At 40.6% G+C, this 22,290-nt stretch overlaps 1 protein-coding gene across 1 annotated transcript in view; it reads left to right on the top strand.

Annotated features, from left to right (window-relative positions):
* TNNI3K (TNNI3 interacting kinase) overlaps positions 1-22,290 on the top strand; it is a 134,877-nt gene that overhangs the window by 19,674 nt on the left and 92,913 nt on the right. The window contains exons 6-15 of the mRNA XM_072419475.1: positions 6,148-6,246; positions 7,132-7,270; positions 7,369-7,513; positions 7,917-8,021; positions 9,591-9,685; positions 12,029-12,178; positions 15,704-15,790; positions 19,256-19,312; positions 21,746-21,838; positions 21,926-21,983. Coding sequence (XP_072275576.1) covers positions 6,148-6,246; positions 7,132-7,270; positions 7,369-7,513; positions 7,917-8,021; positions 9,591-9,685; positions 12,029-12,178; positions 15,704-15,790; positions 19,256-19,312; positions 21,746-21,838; positions 21,926-21,983 — 1,028 coding nt within the window. The remainder of the gene's footprint in view (positions 1-6,147; positions 6,247-7,131; positions 7,271-7,368; positions 7,514-7,916; positions 8,022-9,590; positions 9,686-12,028; positions 12,179-15,703; positions 15,791-19,255; positions 19,313-21,745; positions 21,839-21,925; positions 21,984-22,290) is intronic.

Here is a 22,290-nt window from a genome sequence, read left to right on the forward strand (position 1 = left end):
TTTCATTTAGGATAAAAAAAAAGTAAAAAAGGATACCAAAAAAAAAAAAAGGTTTAATGGAAGAGTTTGGCCATGATAAATGTCTGTGTATAAAGTGTGTACGTGCCTCTTTATTGCTTGATTTTGTGCAGCTCCCCATGTCTGGCACCTTGGCAGCCAGAACAAAATATGCATAATTTCTTAATTATAAAATCATTAATTTATTCAAACCAGCATTTAAAACAAACTTTCATAAAATCAAGGAGCTACATAATATGCAATCGGACTGAGAAGGGGAGAAAAAGAAGAGAAGTGAGGAAAGAGAGATGTAGGAGACATTGGATTATTTCTATTTCATCCCAAATGATTGAAAGATTGGTGAACATATAAAGCTTGCTTGTGCTGTGTACTGGTCTGCATAACTTAAGAATTTAGGAAAGAAATGCTCTGTTGATTGGGATACTGTAAGGAACTTACCCGCCCTGCGAGCCTGCGGTGTCCTTGGGGTTCCCAGCCACAGAGGGAGACGCCACAGTAGCAAGCAGCATAACCAAGGCTGCTCCTCTGCTCACAGCTTGTCTGTCTCTACAGGCGGAGGGATCCGCCCTGGACTAATTACTGATCAGCCAGGCAGCAGCCCTTGCATCCCTTTGAATGTGGTTCCTGCTCCAAGCACTGTGCAAGTGCAAAGTAGTGCACGTCCTAGGGGTACTGTGGGAAGAGGTGCGCGTGTTACCATGCGTCCCTCTTGTACCCCCCGAGGGCGTGGCACTCGGCTGCTTCACCCCAGGGCGGGACATAGTTTGAATTCCCTATGGCCAATCAGCTGCAGGGGATTTACTCAGTCTCCCATCAGACAGTGCCAGGTGGCGCAAGGTGATTGGTCATCCTGGCTATTTAAGGAGAGCCTGTCCATCACCCCATTGCCCGCTATAGCCTCTGTTACCACAGTGTGCTTGGGTGTGTCTTTGTGTGTTTAAAACTTCTGCTTGTCATCTCCTCAGTGACCCGGTCTGAACCTAACTCTGATTGAACTCTGCCAGCCCTGACCTTGGATTGTTATTGACCATTCTGCCTGCTGCCTGCCCTGACCTCGGATTGTTACTGACCTGCATTTGCCTTATCCTTCTGTACCTTGCTTGATTGGACTTAACCCTTGCTGTGCTGTACCATTCTGAATAAACCTTATTCAAGGATATCTGGAGTCGGTAGTGGTTTGTGTGCCCAGGCGCATTACAGATACTCAAATTAGAGAGCCACAAATAAATCATCTATGATATCTGTTGCTGATGAAGCGGACTATGCTCCGTGAAACGCGTTGAACACAGAATATCTATCAATGTATACTGTACCAACAATGGAACTGTAAATACCAAATCAACAATTATATGAAAGTTTGTTTTAAATGCTGGTTTGAATAAATTAATGATTTTATAATTAAGAATTTATGCATATTTTGTTTGGTTAAATGCCTTTAAAGTCCCAATAATACCCAAACGTTTTTGTTCAATTTGTTAAAAATGTGGCATATGGAAGCAATCTAAGGGGGAGAAAGAAATTGTCCATAGGTATATTGTAAATACAAATATTTAATCAGCCAATCACATGGCAGCATCTCAATGCATTTAGGCATGTAGACAGTCAATCTGCTGAAGTTCAAACTGAGATCAGAATGGGGAAGAAAAGTGACTTAGGTGACTTTATACATGGCATGGCTGTTGGCACCAGGCAGGTTGGTCGGAGTATTTCAGAAACTGCTGGAATTTTCACCCTCAACCATTTTTAGGGTTTTTAATGGTAAACATCCGGTGAACAGTAATTTCAATGTCCTCTTGAAGACAGAGGTGGCTAATGATCAAACTGGTTTGAGCTGATAGAAAGGCAACAGCAACTTAAATACCACTTGTTACCCCCGAGATATGGAGAAGAGCGTTTCTCAATACACAACACTTCCAAACTTAAAGCAGATGGACTACAGCAGGAAGAGACCACACCAAGTGCCACTCATGTTAGCTAAGAACGGGTACCTTGGCCTACAATTTGCTCAGCCTTACCAAAATTGGGAAAGAGATTGAAAAAACCTTGCCTGGTCTGAAGATTCTCAATTTCTTCTCAAAGATTTGACTTTTGATGGGATCAGAATTTGGCATCAACAACATGAATGCCTGCATCAATCTTTTCTTGTATCAGCTATTCAGACTGGTGGTGGTGTAATGGTGTGGGGGTTGCTCTCCTGGCACACTTTGTGCCCCTTAGTACCAACCGAGCTTCATTTAAATGTCACAGCCCACCTTACTATTGTTGCATACCTTGTCTACCCTTTATGGCCAAAGTGTCCCTATCTTATAATGGCTACTTCATGCAGTATATGGCTTTATGTCACAAAGCTCAGATCATCTCAAACTGGTTTCATGAAAATGACAATGAGTTTACTGTACTCAAATGGCCTTCTTGGTAACTAGATGTCATTCCAATAGAGCACCTTACTTCAGCCTAGTTGGGTAATTGTCCATAGTCCATCAGATTGTCCCCATGATAAGGATGAGTCCAAGACAAGTATCTCGTGAGGGTCCAATCCCCAGCCTGTGGTTCCCACAGTCCATAAATAAAACAAACTCAAATCAGCATCAACAGATTCCCAAGTAACAGCAACACTACTTCTTAGTTTGATTCCCCACCAAGCTGGTTTGCAGGCCACTTCCTGCAATTCTATTCCTTCCTCCCTCTTGCTCACCTGGGCCCTTATGGGATTCCCCTTTCCTGCGGGGCAGGTGCAACTCCTGGTGTGAGACTCCTTTCCCAACACACCAGTTTAAAGGGACCAGCATCCATATATAGGAGAAATGTACCTTCCAAGATCCCCCCCTGCGATTCTGTACATTATATATATTTCCATTATTTGTGAAATACCAACCCTTTTAATATCTTGAAGGTCCTATCTACATGTACTGCAGCAACATTGTCTGTCCTTTGGATGGGTTCCCTGATGGTGACAACAATGAAACATTTCTCTGAAAAAAATATTAGTATAGCATAGACCAGTGTTTCTTAACCTTTATAATATGAGGGAACCCTTGAAAATAATTTTCAGGTCTTAGAGACCCCCTGCTATAATTTCTATATCCACAGCTCAGATTTTACTAGTGTGGTGATCAATAGGAGAATTCTTACATTGCTGGCCATTGGGAAGAATGTCACCCTTGGAGATAACCAAAAAAATCACTGTTGTTACTGACTTGAGAGGTACATGGCTCAAGGAATCCCTAATAACCTCTGGAGGAACCCTGGTTGGGAAACACTGGCATAGATGGTATTCCCTGGTGAAAAATCAAAGGCTGCCATTAAAAACACAAGAACCTGGCTTATTCGACACCAAGCAATGTTTATTACATGTCAGATTACCTGCTTTATAAAAAAGAAAATCAATGACTTATGTGTATGGGATATACAGATATGATGTTCCTGTTCTTAGTCTTTATCTGTAGGACTGAGAACACTGCAGAGGTAAAGGTGAACAGTGCATTGCTTACAATAGCTTGGAAGATAATCTCTCATAGCACAAAGAAAATAAAAGTGTTTAGAGGAAACAATTGTTCAGTGTCCCCAACAATATAAAATTTATATTATATCTATATATATATAAAATTTATGTATGTGTGTATGTGTATTCCACCATCACTGGAAAATGCATGGAGACATTTTAACCAAACTTGCCATACATATGACTGAGAATCATGTGAGTGCACCAGTCATCTTTGTACAGCGCTGTGCTATATGTCAGAGCTATATTCGGATGTATGTCATCACTAGGAAATGAATGGAGACATTTCAACCAGACTTGCTGTGTTCCACCATCACTCAAAAATGCATCAACACATTTCAACCATGAGACCTTATAATATATTAAAATAGTATAATATAGGATTGCAATAAATAAATACCCGGGCAATGTCGGGTCATCAGCTAGTCTCTATATATTAAAGGGCTTCGAAATGAAGTTATCCTTTAACTATGCATTTCCTTAATGAACTCACAGCACTACAACTACAAATGTGGATTAACTCGCTATCTTTCCAGCTAAAGAAGGAAACCACTGGGGAAGAGAAAGCAAATGCTCCATCACGGAATTAAAAGTGATAATGTTTTTCTCTGTGATAATTTACTGCATCTGTTTCAGCGCTGTTCTGACGATGGCACTTTGGGAATTCCGTAAGCTTATCTGGCGAAACAGAACTCTAGTAAGCCGCCTGCCGTAGAACGCAAAGCAACTCAAAGCCTGGCACTGCACACCAACTAAGGAGATGGCTGATGCTTTATATGCCTAATAAAGTTTTCAAATTCAGTTCAAACAGCATTAAAATGGAACTTTGTGCAGATATAAGACACACAAACGAATTCAGCTTCTATTTAGCATTACATTGTTCAGTGGGTTTGTTCAAGCAAGTTGGTAAGTACCCATATTTGACCTGGGATCAGCTTCTTACAGCACAACATAGACTTGGATAGAAAGAAGCAGCAAATGCGCCTATCAGTTTACACGATGATAGAACGATGAGTAATAGAGAGTTCATTGGTCTGCTTCTTCTCCTTTCACTATCTAATCACAGGCCAGGGAAAAACAAGACCTGCAAGTGTTACTTAACTGCAACAGGGCCACACTTTGCACCTCCCTATGTCTGCCCCTGTTGTCATATCAAAGAGGAAGGAAGGACACAATATATTTCTGCCACATCCACATCTGTACTTGCATCATGAAAGTGAACATTTATTTGAATCAGAAAGTTGGTTTATGCCTGCCATGCCTCCCATTTCCCTGATCACCAAAACATAATTAGAAATAATAAAATTGGAATCATATATAATGTATCCAGTGTCTTTGGACCCCAGTGCCTAGGAAAGGATTATGCCTATTCTTCACTCCATAGGACTCCACCAAGAAGGACAGAGAAGTTTTGTCCACAAATGCAGTGGACAGGTAAAAGGAAAGGGGTAAGTATAATCATAACTTGACTGTTAACCAATTACCTACATATAACTGGGTGTTTGGGGAGGGAAGGGACCTGGCCAGCATGAGTAGATATTCCATTTAGTAGACAGTCCACATTAAAGGAAGCAAACGCAAAGCAAAAATAATACAAAGCAGAAAATATACACGTATTGCAACAGTTTATTTTTTTTTTGCTCTGACATATGCTTTATAAAGAGAAAGTGAAATGAAATCTTCACGAAAGTAAAAAGCCAGCAAAAAATCATAATAAAAATGAACGTTTACCTATTCTATCCAAATCTCCACTCAAAAAAAAGTTGTAGGTGTACTTATGACACAAGTATAAAGTTGTCGGTACCTCCACAAACCCAGTCCAGTAGGTCCCGCTCTATCCCATCTTCATAGGTGCGGCCATCTTCTTCTGCCACCTTCTTCTATTCTCATCTGGCTTCTTCTTATATTGATATTGGACATACGCAGATAGAGTGTCTGGTATCCAAGGCTAAGGGTTTGTAAAAATAGTGGTGATAGGTCCCTTTTAGACTTTCCATAGAAGCAAAACTTGTGGTTGACCTCTATGCACCGTGTTCATCTTGGTGCTCTGAAGCCTAATCGGTGTACTGTTATAGCAAATAATGTAACTGGATTAAAAAAACTAAAATATAAAGTCAGATAATGGCATCCAACTTCAAGGCAAGTAACCACAGACTTTAAAAAGCCAAATTGGCCTCCTGAACTACTTTAGGCCTTCGGGCTCATATCATACCTATATCTTTCATTCACAAGGAGGGTCTATCTGAGCCACATAAAACTGAAAGATGGCTGCTGACTGTAGCTTCGGGGAGCAGAATTAAAAGGCAATTATTGAACTTTCATGCTGTTTTAAGACACAGTAAAGAACACAAATGGCGTCTCCATTCCTTTTAGCTCTGCATGGAAATAGTAGGTCAGAGTTAAATTATACTTTTTCGGTTCCCTCTACTTCCCTGTTATTGGCTCGTATTGCGCACTGATAGCAGTGTACAGCATTTCTTCTGCCCAAGGACAAATACATTTCCTTTTAATCAACTCCTATCAATCCAAATCATTCATCCCACACCTAACTGCCAATGTGTTTATGTCATTGTCTCTCTGTCACCGTGTCTGTGTCATCATATTTCATGTCTTTATTCTTCACTCAGGCTGTTGACATTTTACTGCAACATGGGGCCTATGTCAATGTTCAGGATGCTGTCTTTTTCACCCCGTTACACATCGCAGCATACAATGGCCACGAGCAGGTGAGGTGTATCAAGTGAATTTAAAGAAAGATTATGTTGTATAGTATATCCACAATCAATCAACGGGTAACATAATGTCAGTTCAATTTCAAAGACATAGCCTGGAATGTAAAAGAAATGTGTTTATAGGGTTGGCTTGCTATTATCATTCATGTCATGTATTTCTATTTATTATGGGCTTGATTAGTTTTCTTCATTTTCAACAATTATTCACACTATAAAATGGTGGCCCAAAGGTCAACCAATGTCAACCAATAGTCTATGCATTTAGATATATTATAGCAACATTGTTGTTGCTGCTCTCCCAAAGTTCAGTGTATGCTGAAAACCCCAAGGATAAGAAAACACAAAGAGCCTAATTTATTAAAGCTCTTTAATACTGGAAATGATGGATGATCATGGCTGAACCTGGGTGATCCAACAAAACTTGAATGGCTTTCTTACAAATCTTTTGTTATTATTTGGCAAATGTTTTCCGTCCTTGACCAGATCCATTCCAAGTTTGATAAAACACACGGGTTCTCCCATAATAATCTTCGCCAGTCTTGGGGAGCTGTAATAAATCAGGCCCAAAGAGAGAAGGGAGAGAGCATTGACCTAGCATAATATTACCAAAACCAAAAATTGTCCTGAATGCCATTGTACCACTGAATAAGCCATTAGGTAGTACATTTGGAGATTGAGTGGTTCCCTTTATTTTGCCAACCTTATAAAAGGAGTTATAAAAGGAGAAAGCTTTTGGGATGTGCCTTAGGTAAAACAGGTTCAGACACAAAACGCTTTTGATTGCCTGGCTTAGGAGTCAGGTTGGTGGTTATTACAGGTACATTTTATGGCCTTATATTTGACCACAGGTCTGCTAATACTTGTTTCTTTATGCCTTAGGTCACTCGCTTGCTGCTGAAATTTGGAGCAGATGTTAACATGAGTGGAGAGGTGGGGGACAGACCCCTGCACTTGGCCTCTGCAAAGGGCTACCTAACAATCACAAAGCTGCTGCTGGAAGAAGGCACAAAAGCAGATGGTGAGTGGGGAAATCCGGGGTGATATGATCCAAGGTTCATATGCTAATCTGCCTTACTGAATGTCACTTGTTACCTATACATGGATTTTATCTTCCAGTCAATGCTCAAGATAACGAAGATCATGTCCCATTGCATTTCTGTTCCCGGTTTGGACACAATGAAATTGTCAAACATCTTCTGCAGAATAATGCAGATGTTCAACCACATGTTGTAAATATATATGGTGACACACCTCTACACCTGTAAGTGAGCTCTGTTACTGAACTTAGGAATTGTGAGCCTTCCTTCTTTCCTTGCCTCTTTATATCCTTCCTACATTACTCCTTTCCTCTCTCCCTCCCTTTGTTAATACTTTACTTCCTATTTTTCTTCTGTTTCTATTTTTTCATGTCCTTCCCTTCCTTCCCCTCCCTTTCCTTTTCCTTCCTTCCCCTTTCCTTTCCTCCCATATTTCCCTTTCCTTTCTTTTTCATTCCCCTCCCTTCCCTTCTCCTCATTTCCCTCCTTTTCCTTTCCTTTCCTTTCTTTTTCCTTTCCTCCCTTATTTACCTTTCCTTTCTTTTTCCTTTCCTCCCTTATTTCCCTTTCCTTTCTTCCTTTCATTCCCTCTTCCTTCTCTCATTCTCTTTCTCTCTCCAATATCAGTGCCTGTTATAATGGGAAGTTTGAAGTGGTGAAGGAGTTAATTCAACTGTCTGGCACAGAAAGTCTGACCAAGGAGAATATATTCAGTGAAACGGCTTTCCATAGGTAACTATTCTTGTGCTTATATTAAAGTGTGAACTTGCTGACAGTTTTTGTCAGTTTTGTTTTCTATACTCTGCACTAATTAAGCACTGGAGAGCATTTAAACTATTTGCTCACTAAAGGAGCAGATCAAGTCAAAGTTGGCTGGTTGTCAGACACTCTCTCCAACAACTAGTTAATCTGGCTTGTTGATCCAAACTGGCATTCCTACTCTGCAGTTATATTGGCTTGCAACCAGAAGTAATTGGCCTTTTTGACCTTGAACTAAAAACACCATCTAACTGATCAAGCTGTGCAGTTCTCCACTAATCATCATCCAGTAGGGACCTGGACCATCCACCGGACTGCATATGGATTACAGAAAGCAATTTATGAAAAGAAATAGTCCATCATCCTGATACTGATTTACACGACTCATATGATCATTCAAATTGGGTGCTGGGAATTGTTGGCAGAGGCATATTCATCATGTTAATATTAATCCCTCACCCAACCACCCTAGCCCATCCTGCTTGTTTTTTTAACTGTGCTATATAAAGCAACATATTGTCAGATACAAATCTGCCATCCAGGTCCCTTGATTTGGGTGTTTCTGGGTGCAGGGAAATGTTGATTTAGCGTTACAGATGTGTCCTCACCATCTAGATTCTGATGGTCCCCTTGCACTAACATCATTGTCAACAGACGCTCTTCACCCCACCACTGGAAAGCCAATGCAAAGTGTCCATATTGCACAAACTATATAAATAGGGCTCCAGATGGCAAAATAGCATACCAGATAAGTAGGAATAACGACACAGAAGGAGAAAAGGACCCTGACCAACAAGGCTTACATTCTAAGAGGTGGGGGAGAAAAGTATACAAAATGTAGGAGAATATGGAATGGTGGTTAATTAGTGATGAGTTTAGTGGTTGGTTATGATAGGTAGTTTAAAAAAGTTGGGTTTTAAAGGCTTTTTTTAATGAGTGGAAAGTGGAACCAAGTTTATTATGATGAGGAAGGGAGTTCCAGAGAGTGGGGCAACTCTAGAGAAGTCTTGAAGCAAGACATGGGAAGAGGTTATGAGTGAGGAAGTCATTGGTAGGCCAATAAGGGAGCAGAAAGGGCCGCTAGGGGGGTATTTGCATATCAAGTCAGAAATGTAGGTGGGACTAAAGCTGTGGAGGGATTTAAAAGCAAATGACATCACCTTGAATTTGATTCTTAGTTGAGATGGAAAAAAATAGTAGTAGAGAGTATTAGTAGAGATTTGTAAAAATAGAATCAGACAAAAGTGCAAAAAGAAGACTTGGGACTAGCCTAAATATCAGATTTAAGAAAGCCCATAGCACAGTGCACGACAGGGATTGAAGGGCATGGAGAAAAGTGAGTGTTGTCCTAAGCCTTGTACAGACGTTAGATTTCCATACCCAGGGTGAAAATATAGCATCAGTACAGGGGTCCCACCATATCCGTTCATTATACAACTGAACCGCCCAATACGAGTTTCCCCTCCTCCCCTCTATATAAAACACAAAAGTCTGTAATTATAACTTTTTAACAACTTGATGGTCTTTCTGTAATTATAACAGTGCCTGCACATATGGAAAGAATCTGGAGCTGATAAAATATCTTCTTGACCAGAACATCTTAAACATTAACCACCAGGGTAGAGACGGCCATACCGGTAAGAAACGCTCTACTACAATGCAATAAAAAAGAGTTGGCTGAGAGATAAAAAACTGTGCAAACCATGGGAACCAATTAGACTTTGTTTTTCATTTCTCTGACACATCTACACCAATGAAATCCCAAACCTGATTGAAACCTCTTCTTTTTTTGGGTGCCTTAATATTCTTCATCTTTGCAGTATTGTGTAAAGTCCAAACTAGCGGTTTATGACAGCAATAGTTAAAGGTAATGTAAGCTAAAACTGTTGTTGCATCTAAAGGACAAGTTCAGACCTGTTTCCGGTTATGCCATCTTGCTCCCCATGGCTGGCACCTCATCATTTGCACCGTGGCACTGGTTCTTAAAGAACCAGCGTTTTCACATTGGACAGCCAGCAGCGGTGAATAGTACTAGCACCACTCACTACTGCCCCAATTGATTCTTTATAGGGCTGCTCCTAGGAGAAGCTACATGTAGTGCCTTCCCAGAGGCAGCGGTTCGCTGGCATGGGAAAGCGGTAAATGCACCCCAATGTTATGGCCATAGTCAAAGTAGCCTAATGCTGCAAATAGCATTTCAGAGGTTTCTATAGGTGACAATGACATACCATGCCTGTGTAATGTGTGTTAAATTGGCCACTCGTTGGAATCTAATGTGATCTGGTGATACTAAAGGATCAAAACTGGAAGACACAGACTTTGGAGTGGAATTTTTTTTGGAAAATATTTCACTGAGCCTATTTAAGGAAGTGACCCTTCACTGACAAATCATGTGCTAACAAATTTTTATTTTTGGGGGGTTTTGCACATGATTGTTTATTCTTTGCAAAGCGTATGTCTCACACAAGCGCCAAGTAAAATATCCCTAGCAAAGAAATTAAATTATTTTGCTAAGTGTCTTAATTCCTTTTTTAAATCAACCCCATTTTGTTGTCTCCCTATATGAAGTTCTTGGTTTTTGTTTTTTTTCCAAACCAAAAATTATTGAATACGTTAAAATGAGATTTTACAGATTGTGTTTACATCTACTTTAATTTGTTTTCCAACATTCATGTTACAAAGTTGCAGCTTTGATACTTTTTTTATCCTTTCAAAGCTACAGAGTTTATAATAATAAAGATGATTCCTTTTTAATTTGTGTCTTGTCCCGCCCAAGTTAATTAATTTAGATTAAGGAAAGTTTATTGTCTCGGAAATGATCTAGCAGCCTGTCCTTTACACACTCCCAGAGCTTACACAATTATTCTTGCCTCTCTTTTTTACATATTCATTTTTGTTGGGAGGTTATCATTCTTCCCGGCTGGCAGAATAACGACCGGCTTGTTGGCTGTAATAAAATCAAATCATCTTGTCCTTTCAGCACATGGTAATTTTCTGTATAACGTATTTCCTTGGGAAGGCTATCACTCCTGACGGTGTGAACGCTGGGTGCAGTGTTATTATATTTAGCTGCATGTAGCCAGAGGGCAATCAGGGTTGCGTGGACCATACTACATCGGTATCAGTCTCCGGTAGAAGAGGATTATGGAGAACGTATAGGAAGCCTTAAAACAGATCCTGGCCAAATCACTAATATCTCTCATATCCTATATATTGGTTGTTTACATATACAATAGTATTATCTTTGCAAGGGATATTTCCCATGAACAAAGTGAAGCTCTGTTGACTTCAACCATCCAAAAATGTGCAAGGAGACCAGGTTGAATTCAGGTACTTATACTGTTTGCATTTTATAAATATATTAATGTATTGTTAATTACAGAGCTGCACTCATTTGTGTCTTTTATATCCCTGTTTAGTGTACCTGTTGACAGTATTGTAAGAGATTCCCCATTGTTTGCCTAAATAGACCCTATAAATGGCATGATCAGTGTACCTGGCTGTTCTGCTAAGCATGGTGCACCACACTAGAAAGATGTTCAGTTAAAATGCTCTGCAACGTGTTTGGTAAACCAGCTCCGTAAAGCTAATTTTAGATTTGCGGTAAACTCTAGTGGTTTACTAAATACTCAACTATGCTCCCAACCGCTACCATTCAACCAAATCGGAGCAGTTGGGAATTAATGTGTGCATGTGGTTGCATTTGGATAGAGGTTTTGGTGGGATCTGTGGCAAGTTGGGTTTTGCTTCTGGCCGAGTGGTTGCTTTTCCTCCTCTGAAGGATAAATTGCACTGCAAATACAAGGGAAATGCATTGAGCTGTGGTGTGGTTGTTGCTGGGCACAGATCAGAAGTTTGCTGAACACCCATGACTGGCTAATGCACGGGTATAGACCACTCATCTGGGGTGGACCAAATATTAAAATTCTTCCCTTCTTACATTCCTAAATTCTGGCACCTTCCATCTGTCCTTCCTACAGGATTACACTGCGCCTGCTATCATGGACACATACGCTTGGTGCAGTTCCTATTGGACAATGGAGCTGACATGAACCTTGTCGCCTGTGATCCCAGCAGATCCAGCGGAGAGAAGGACGAGCAGACTTGTCTTATGTGGGCTTATGAGAAAGGTACAGTGAATTATTTTTGGCATTTTAGGGGTATTTTTTGTAGTTATTGTTTTGCATCTAGCTAGAATTAAAGTGTATGACAATTCAAAAACATTGTGGGAACCCCAGGAAGGGTTAGAACAACTATAACGGTTTTGCTGTTGTTTGGGGCCCAATTAGAGACATGTACTCTCACTTCCTGTACTGCTGACCATATTTTTAAACAGGAAGTGAGGACTGATTGGGAGGACTGAGCTGGGGGGACATTTTTCTCCCAGGCTAATACGCATAAAATACATTGATTTGGTGGCCAACCCAATGGAGCAAACCAATGGTTGACCAGCAACCCAAGGATAGATAAGGTATAGATACTCCTCTTTTCAGGCTTCATTCAAAGTGGGGCCTGCATTCAATTATCCTGCAATTTGCTCCTCTTTCAGATCTACAATCACTCCTCTTAGCAAAAGGAAGTCTTTTATCATTGACTGGTTAAGTCTTTATTCGTCAATTTCCTTTTTTTGGGACATCATGTGACCAAATGCATGGATCTGCATGATTGGTTCTAGATTATTGCAAAGCTGGGAAATGTACCATGCACACTGGTTAAAATGTTCTTTTAATTATTATTCTTTTTTTAGGTGAGTCCAGCCATTCAATGGAAGAATACATTGGGCCTGATTTATGAAAGCTCTCCAAGGCTGGAGAAAATACACTTTCAGAAGTGAAACTGGGTGAATGGATTTTAAAAAAATCATTTGCTAGCAAACATTTTTAATCCTGGACCAGATCCATTCCAGGTTTGCTGGATTACCCAGCTTCACTGATGAAAGTGTATTACCTCCAGTCTTAGAGAGCTTTCATAAATCAGGGCCATTTTCTCAGAGTTCCTGACCACAGACTGTAAATGGTTGACACTTCACAGACAGTGCAAGTTGTATGTCACACGATAAAGCATATGTCTTGCTAGTGGTGATCAGATCACTTAAGTGTGCAGTGTAAATACTAAAACACTTGGGTCTGTTGCTCCCTCAATGGCTTGATGAACAGGACACTGATGGAAAAGCTGTTGAATACAAGTCGCCAGCAAGGGAACGACATTATGTGTATCCAGCCAGCCAGCGGCACATGAAAGCAGATGTGTATTTCATTGCCCTTCTGTTGTCACCAGTGACATAATCTCTAGTTTGATATTGACCTAATAGCGAATTAATAAGAATAACACAATGATCCATTAATAATATTAGACTGAAATCATATGTTTGGTGTTGAATTTTCTGTTCTGACCACAGCGTTCTTTTAAATCCAATTTTCCCTTGAGATGGTAAAAGTCAATACCTTGCTGGGTCGGTGACTGCCCCAGAGACTAATATTCTTTATCTGATATTATTGTTCTCGCATTGAAAAGATCACAGTATGAAAAAGCCCTGCGCTCCTAAATTATATTGATAATAGAAGTTTTTCAGCAACAAAATCGTTTAAAAGTTACTTAAAAAAAGTGTGATGAGATTGGACAGATGGTGATGTGATTAAATTCTGTGGCCAGAGATGAAATGAAATATAGTTGAGCTGCCAGGGGCTGAGCGTAATGTCAGACTATATGAACCACACACAAAAAAAAAAAAACTAATATAAATGCAATTGTTTATGTGTCAGTCAGTTATGGAAAAGAGAGAACATTAATAATAATACAATAGTAAAAGAAAGCAGCACAACTGGCATATAGGTTTTGCCCTTGTGTGTAAAATTTTTGTATCGGGTCACGACCCAGATGTCTGTTTTGTGTTTTATTGTATTGTGGTTGTGAGATCTCTGGAACACTACATAGCCAAATGCTCCATGTGCTAACAATGACCAGGTTTTGTGGTTGCTAGCCCTGCCTGGCTCCTCCTGCGCTGTGCCAGTGGCCCATCACCATGATGGACAGGATGATTCTCCAATAGAGAAACATGAAAAATGTGGAGATGGGCCAGAATTATAGACTATACAAAATTCTAAAAAGTACAAACACACATAACAATTTTTTTCCCAACACAAATTTTTTCGTGGACCTAAACGTATTTAACAAAAAGTCCCCAGGAGGTCCTTGGCAAAGAAGGCATGCAAAGTTACTTTTGTCCAAAAAAAAACTGTTCCCTGTCTCCTGGTGGCTTTTTATTTTCATTATACACTGCACAGGCACATTCACCATGCAAAACCCAACTCCATACTCAGCACTGCCGAAGTTACATCATTAGTGGACTTCCATTGGTCAAAGAAGATCACTGTGGAGTTGGTGGCAAAGATGGCATCTTCTGGGGAATCAGCGGTGACGGTTCCAGGACTTGCTATTGTCTTTGCTCATTATCCCCAACTTAAGCTGCGTACACACTTGCAATTTTTGTCATTGGAAAGGGACAAGGGAGTGCACGATGCATGAACGGTGCTGTACATACAGCACCGTTCATGCTCTATGGAGAGGGGAGGGGGAGAGTGACGGAGCGGCACCCTGCTGCGCGCTCTCCCCTTCCCTTTCATTAGGATCGGCTGTCGTCCATCGTCCGTGGATCCGGCAGGTCGGTCGTCCGGACGATGGACGACACCGACTGTACACACGGCAGTGTGTACGTAGCTTTACTCACAAAAGCAAAGATTTAGGTCCACTTTAAAATGGAAGTTTTAGATAACAATTAAATTTACAATCTAAATTACAAGTATAGTGTTGTAGCTGCCTCTTCTGTTCAGCCAGTCGTGTTCACAAAATTATTTCATTGTTCAATCATTTTAACAACTTTGCAGCTTCCCAAATTGGAAGGAACAGTTTTAAATAAAATGGGAAAGCTGGGGTCACAAATACACAACATTCCAGCTCCCTGCCATTCTGCCAATAGGGGCCCCGGAGAACCTTAATGGCAGTTAAGGAAGAAAAAAATATCACCTATTTCCACAGATCCCGCGATCCCTCCTGAGCTTTCTGGTACTGTTCTGTACACTTACTTTCCATATTGCAAGGAAGTAGAATATTACTAGTCCTTTGATGTGGTGACTACAACAATTTCTTTGTTCAGATTTTTTAAAAATTATCTTTAGTAATCCAGCCAGTAACACACTTTATGTTCTAGGGTGACAATTATCATACCCTGAGGATCTATGGAAGGACAGTTTTGTCACCCTAGGGCAGAAAATGTGTTAAGGTTACAGAATACCTTCCACTATTCTCTTCTGCATATCACAGATTAAAGTGTCCTGTATATTAAAGGGATAAACTGGGAAGGGAGTGCACAAAATACATACACGATGTGAGTATAGAAAAAGTAACACTGTGATTTTCTTTTGTTATAATATTGATTTTATCGCAATGACTGTATTGTGCAGAAGAAGCGATTCAAACACAACATTACACAGGGTCATACACCAGATATTGAATGTCCCTGAAGAGACTGATGCAGTATAATTCCTGATGACTGCACATTAGTGAAGAATCATTAGATGTTATGGACAGTCGCTGCCCACATGGGTTGTAATGGCTTGTGAGGATCTCACTGATAATCCGGTTGCCTTGTTTTTCAGGACATGATGGAATTGTAACGCTACTGAAACATTATAAGCGGCCTCAGGATGAATCTCCGTGTAATGAATATTCTCAGCCTGGTGGAGGTATTTACATGCATATGTTCTGTCTCAATTTAATTGTTATCTCAATAGGGAGATTTTCTCTAACTACCTGTAGATGGAATTGGAAATAATAGGAAATCTCCCAAAAGCAAGAGAATTCATCCCTTAAATAGTTGTTACCGAAATGGGGATCACTTTTATGCCTCACCTTCTATTCAGACAGCCAAAATGTTAAGGTTTTTCACATGACTTCAGTTGTCCTTTACTGTGAATCTAAGAATCATTTTTTACATTTAGTTGTCACTGAAAGTAGTCTTTGTTAAGCATATGCATACTTTAAATTTAAATTCCATGACATATTTTTATTAAATTGCACCTATGCTTTGACTATGCACATTAAAATATTTGCATATTCCTAACAAGTAAAAAGCTTTAAATTAAGCTCTCACTGACCTCTATAGAAGCATGCTCTGTGGAGCAATCATCCTCAAAGTCCCCTCAGAGCCTCTGAGTCCATGTTCAGACAATGAAGTTGTGGTGTGGTTATCACGTCCTTACACCCCTGAACCTTTTCCCTACATATAGTGTCTCACTTGTAGCAGCCCATTGAAAATGAACGGGGGATACAGTGAGTGGTTTTGTACTATCCACTGCCAAATGCTGTAAGATGTGCAAACCTTGGTTCTTTAAGAACCATGTGAGTTGTCAGGTGCCACACAAGAACATCTGTTAGCGCCACAGGTCTGCATTTAAGCTCTCAAGAAGAGGTGGTTGAATAGTTACAATCAAAGTAATTTTCAACCTTGGACCTGGGCCATTCCAACCTCGGACTGGAACCCAGAATTTTGACAAGCATATGAGGTTGACAGTTTTCATTATCCAGTGGCCAGGTTGGCTGAGCCCTACTATACCTGCCATTAAGCATTTTTTTTACAAATCAAGATGGATTTCTTGATTGGTCCAAACAGACTTTTGTTCTGGGCACCTTTACTGTAAAGTAACTACTGCCAGTAGAAGCAAGGGACAATGAACTGAGATATCTGTAAACTTTTGCTGTAAACTTTGAAGATGCACTTCTCCACAATGCCTAAAGCTACAGTGTTCAGTTAGATGAGTAAATCAATGGGTCTTATTAGTAGATATTCCTGAAACACGACCCACATCTGTTGGACCTAACATCCAGGCTGCATATGGGCAGAATGCTACCCTAGGCATCTGAACAGTGATTTAACTTGGTACAAACCGCACCCCATGTCATGTAATTATAGAACAGAATTTTTTTAGTAGAACTAGTGAATATTTAATTAAAGGCAGTATGGAGCCTGCCCTGTATGCTCCAATAACTTGAAGACTGTCAAGCAGGAGAAAGATGGTTTCATAGTTGATCTGTAAAGAATCTTATTTCTTCTCTCAAAATCCCCTGCACCCCCCTCCTCTATAGCTGTCTTCCTGCATTTCTCAACAAATGTCTGCAGATGAACAAAATTTAAAGAGCATTTCATTTGCACATTCAGAAACAAAATTAGGAATACATTATGACATTTTGTAATTTGGTTTGATGCTGCCCCCTATAACCCTCCTGCCCTAGGCATGGGCCCAGAGGTGTCATAACACTAAACAGATCCCTGCCTGTGATAATGCATAGATTGCCAATGGCGATAACTGGCTGCTATTTAAGTTCTAAAAGCAGTAAGAAACATTCATAAATGAAGCTGCTTACCTTAAGTTGCCTTCCAGCAAGTGTGAATATTTCTGTCATTCGAGTGTAAGATTGCTGATAACAATTTCTTTCTAAAGGCGCTTCACATAGAAAAAGAAAAAGGCACTTGAGATAAACTGACCCAGCGGGGAAGTGGGTGAATATTTGCTGCTGCTAATAATAAAGTTAAAGAATTGTGACATTCAAATCAAAATATGTCTACGGTAAAGCAGAAATTCTGAAACTTATTTCTTGTTAGAGTGGTACAGGGTTGGAACATTTGTCAAGTTTTTGCTTTTCCATTTGCATCCATCTTGGAGAAATTGTCGGTTCCTTTTTTGGTGGCAGGAAATATTTCCAATGCGAGAATAAGTCTAGGAATATTTTTTTTCTAATAGAGAGAGAAAGGGTAAAATCTGGGGTGGTCATCCCACAGGGTGTAAGGAGAAATGTACCTGATAGGGACAGCGGAAGCCAACTGAAGATTAAATCTTTGCACACTTTTCCCAAACTTTTAAAATATTTAGCTTGGAATGTTCATATTTACTAGCCTCATATATACAGCCTCATATAAGGCTATGTTCAGACTTACTACAGGAACAAGTTTTCCCATGTAGCTCCTGGTGGCTGGCACCTTGCCATCTACTTGGCCATCCCCACCGCCTCAGCTAGTTTATAATGAACCAATGCACATTTTACACTTCACCTTGGCACCCCCATTACTTGCCTATGGGCTGTTGCTCATGTAGATGCAGTTCAGGAATAGGGATGAGCGAGAATGCCTCTGACATTCTTGCGAAAACTTCCGATGGGTACGCAAAAGTTCGGCGAACCGATTTCACGGACCCATTGGAAGATTGAGGAAATCATTACAGGAAGAGTGAGCGATCCCCAGGAACTAGAAGTTAAATGAGGGCTTTCCCTCATTTACCTCTAGTGCCTGGAGATTGTGCAAAGGAGGTTTCTTACGACTGCATTCATGAATGCAGCCGCGGTACTCCTGTCAGTGTGAGTCCCGCGGCTGTGCTCATAAATGAATGCAGCTGTGGGAATCATCACAGGATGATTCCCATGGCTGCATTCATTCATGATGAGCACAGCCGCAGGACTCTGTGTTCTTGGATTGAGAATCGTTATCCAAGAACACATACTACAGGGCTGCAAGAGCTGACAGCTCTGCTCCCCTGATTGCTCTTGCAGGTCTCAAAAATTTTGTGCTCAACGGCCAAATTTACACAGGCTGTTCTCGCTTGTTCTCACATGTTCAGTAAGCAAGAACAGCCTGATTCGCCGCAAGATCAAAATTTTGCTTGCTCATCCCTATTCAGGAATGCACAAAAGTGGTAACCACACTGTAACCTCAACACCAGTCTTAACATACCCTTAGTCTATTTTCCATATGTTGGCATCATGTTCCACAGTTTTTTTGGAAAAGTTTCTTACCTGGACCCCACCAGTAGCACATTTCCTATTCCAGGCTGCTGTGTGTTGTGCAGCTGTTCTGTTGGCTTTTGGGTGGGCTATCACATAGACCTAATAAGCAGGACAATGCCCAATTATAGCAATGTACATAGTAGGATGACTGCTGCTAATTGTAAAACAATGGCTCAACATTTTCAGAAAATTATGTTACCAGCATCATCTCCAGGTTAAAAATGTTACACCAGAATCACAAAAGCAATTTTTAGAAAAACTGTCCATACTGGGGCATGATGATAATATACCTAAATACAGATTTTGGATTTTCATTCTTGGTTTACTATTATTATGTAGTTCGGCAACAGTTAACGTTATTTTGTGTATTTCAGACGGTTCCTATGTGTCTGTCCCATCTCCTCTTGGGAAGATCAAGAGCATGACCAAAGGTACTGTGCTTTTCTATGTCAAATGTGATTGTGTATGTGTCTGTGAACAGGATTAATAGACATGCCTTCAGTTCTTGCTTTCGCCCGTCTGCGTATATAACTATTATCGCATTTGTTCTTGAGCCAAAAAACCTTTCATCTATATCCATGTCATCTTCACAGACACAGACCTCATACAGACCCTGCACAAAAGAAACACTTGGGTCCTTGTCATTGCTGTTGCATCGGTGCATAATGCATTATTTCAATTAAACTGTAAAGAGAAGTGTTGACTACGGGTAAGCCAATATACTGCACTTGGCTGTTGTCTGACTCTGCTATTGCACACAAATACTAAAAGGTTCGGCCTTCTGTATGAGACTGTAGACTCTGTTGTATGTTTCTTGTTGTAAAGCAGAGATCTTAGTGGTATAGACTTGCAAATAATAGGAAGGAAGGAAATGAAGCAGAAAGTTTCTATGGGAATGGGGGCCGTAGAAACTGAGATAATAGGAGGAGGACTGGGCAGCATACATGGACGTTTTATGGCAATGTCAAGATATCTGTATTGTGCCATCTTGCCCTAATCAATAGGAGGTTGCCACTCCTTCCTGACCAGGTGACCCCTCTGTTGCTTCCCTCCTAGAAGTCTTTTTCTGAATGTCACTTGCTTTCAATGGCTCTCCTCCATAGTCACCTGTTCTTCTGAGATTGACCTTCTATCCCTCCTTCTTTGTCTTTGCCCCACAATAGCCCTCTTTATCAATTGCTCCTCTCTGCCTCCAGATGGGCCCTCTATTTCAGTAGTTCTCCTCTGGCTCCAAATGGGACTCTTTTTTAATGGTTCCCCTCTGCCTCCAGATGGGACTCTCTTCCTGTGGCTCCCCTCTGCCTCCACATGGGGCTCTCTTACTGTGGCTCGCATTTGCCTCCAGATGGGGCTTTCTTCCTCTGGCTCTTTCTGCTTCCAATGGCCATTTTTCCAGTGGCTTCCCTTTGCCTCTTGATGGGACTTTCTTTGTGTGGCTCCTCTTTGCCTCTAGATTATGCTCTCTTCTTGTGGCTCCCCCATTTCCAGGTGGCCTTTTTTAGGTGACTCCTCTCTGCCTCCAGATGCCCCATTCTTCCTATGCCTCCCCTGCTACCCACACATAATATTCTTTCTGTGTCCCTTCCCCCCACACTTGGTCATTCTCTTTTTGTGGATCTTCTTTATGCTTCCATGATCACCCATTTCTGTGGCTTCACTTTACTTGGCAATTGACCTCCCTCATCCTGTGCCCCCCTCCCTGTACCCTATCCTTCTGTGCTATTACTTCTACCCCAGATGGCTTCTTCCTTACTGTGGCTCTATTTACCAGCAGATGCCCCCTCTCTTTCCCATGCCCACGTCTACCCATGCTGCTGCCCAGTCCTCCTCCTATTATCTCAGTTTCTATGGCCCCCATTCCCATAGAAACTTTCTGCTTCATTTTCTTCCTTCTTATTATCTTAATTTCGAAACCAGCATTTTCTCTATTTTACATACTGTACAAGCTTTCCTATTACCAGCCCTATTCAGGGGAGACGCTCTCCTAACTATATATCTAATTAAAGCTTCTCATACTCTGCTGTCGTTCATATGCCACAGACATAAATATTACATTGGCTCATTCCAAACAGATTGTCATTAGGAGTGATCTGTAACAGTGACAGATGCATTGCAAGGTAAATAGCTGGAAAACATGTTGGGGGATTTCATGTGGGCAAAGTTCCACTCTACTAATATCCGGATTTCAGTGGGAATGCAGATTCATGTTCAGAATTCCGAATTAGGTGGATTTGGTTACTGCAGGTTATGTATTAGCTACACCCTCATATACCACAAAATTGTAATGATGATTTTTATAAATCTGGGGCTGTGCATCCCACATGCCTGTGTGTCTGACAGCAGATATTCAGATTCATAGATTGGAAATGACTTCTGGAATCCTTATACATGGACATTAAAAGGGGGCAGCTAATGTTTGTATACTGCCCTCAGAGTGCCATCCAATGTACAAAAAGTATATTTTGTTCAATGATTGGCCCCATGGGCAGCCTGTGTTGTCACTCTATGGTGGAAGTTCTCAGCCATGCACAAGCTCAGCTTCAGTTTGCACCAAGGATATCTGGGAGTGTCACTCCACAAAAAAGTTTAATGCTCTTTTGCACCCAACTGGGCATTTATTAAAGCCAAGGGAACATGGCAAGGCTGCAGTACATAACTGGGCTCGTGTGCCATCCAGTGCCTGGCTACACAGAGCTACCACTTAAAAGACTTGTCCAGAACCTTGATATTGTTTGCTTGCTACATCATGATGTACTTAGGGTGAGGTGATCAAAGTTTTAATCACAAAATATTATCCACATGATTGATCACCATTTACATTTAAATTGTCAAACTTTTTGTTGTCTTTTCATTTTTTTCCCCAGAAAAGGCGGACGTACTGTTGCTGCGTGCCAGCCTGCCCTCGCACTTTCACCTCCAGATCTCCGAAATTGAATTTCATGAAATAATTGGATCAGGTGTGAGATTAATCGTGAGTCGCTGCCTGTGAAGGAATGTTAATTATTTATAATCAGCGCCGTGACCTTTTCTTTGATATCTCGCAGGGTCATTTGGAAAGGTATACAAAGGAAGATGCCGCAATAAAATCGTGGCCGTTAAAAGGTAAAATTTGGCATGTTTCTTTCAGATTTGCACTTGGGAACAAAGTTGTGAAAAATATTTTCTGAATATAGTCAGTACACACACACACATATATATATATGATTATGTGCTGCTTAGGTATTCAATAATGATGTAGATTTCGGAATGCATTGCAATCAGATTTAAAAAGTATAATCACTAAAAGATAAATTCCCATAGCTTGCTATGGGTTACTGTCCTTTGCTTTTTTTTCCTTACAATGTAATGTTAGCATTCTGGCAATAGGCATATAAACTTTGCAAGAACATTTGGTAACAATAAAATGCTC

This window comes from Pyxicephalus adspersus, chromosome 8 (genome assembly GCF_032062135.1).
Source record: "Pyxicephalus adspersus chromosome 8, UCB_Pads_2.0, whole genome shotgun sequence".
Classification (NCBI taxonomy): domain Eukaryota; kingdom Metazoa; phylum Chordata; class Amphibia; order Anura; family Pyxicephalidae; genus Pyxicephalus; species Pyxicephalus adspersus.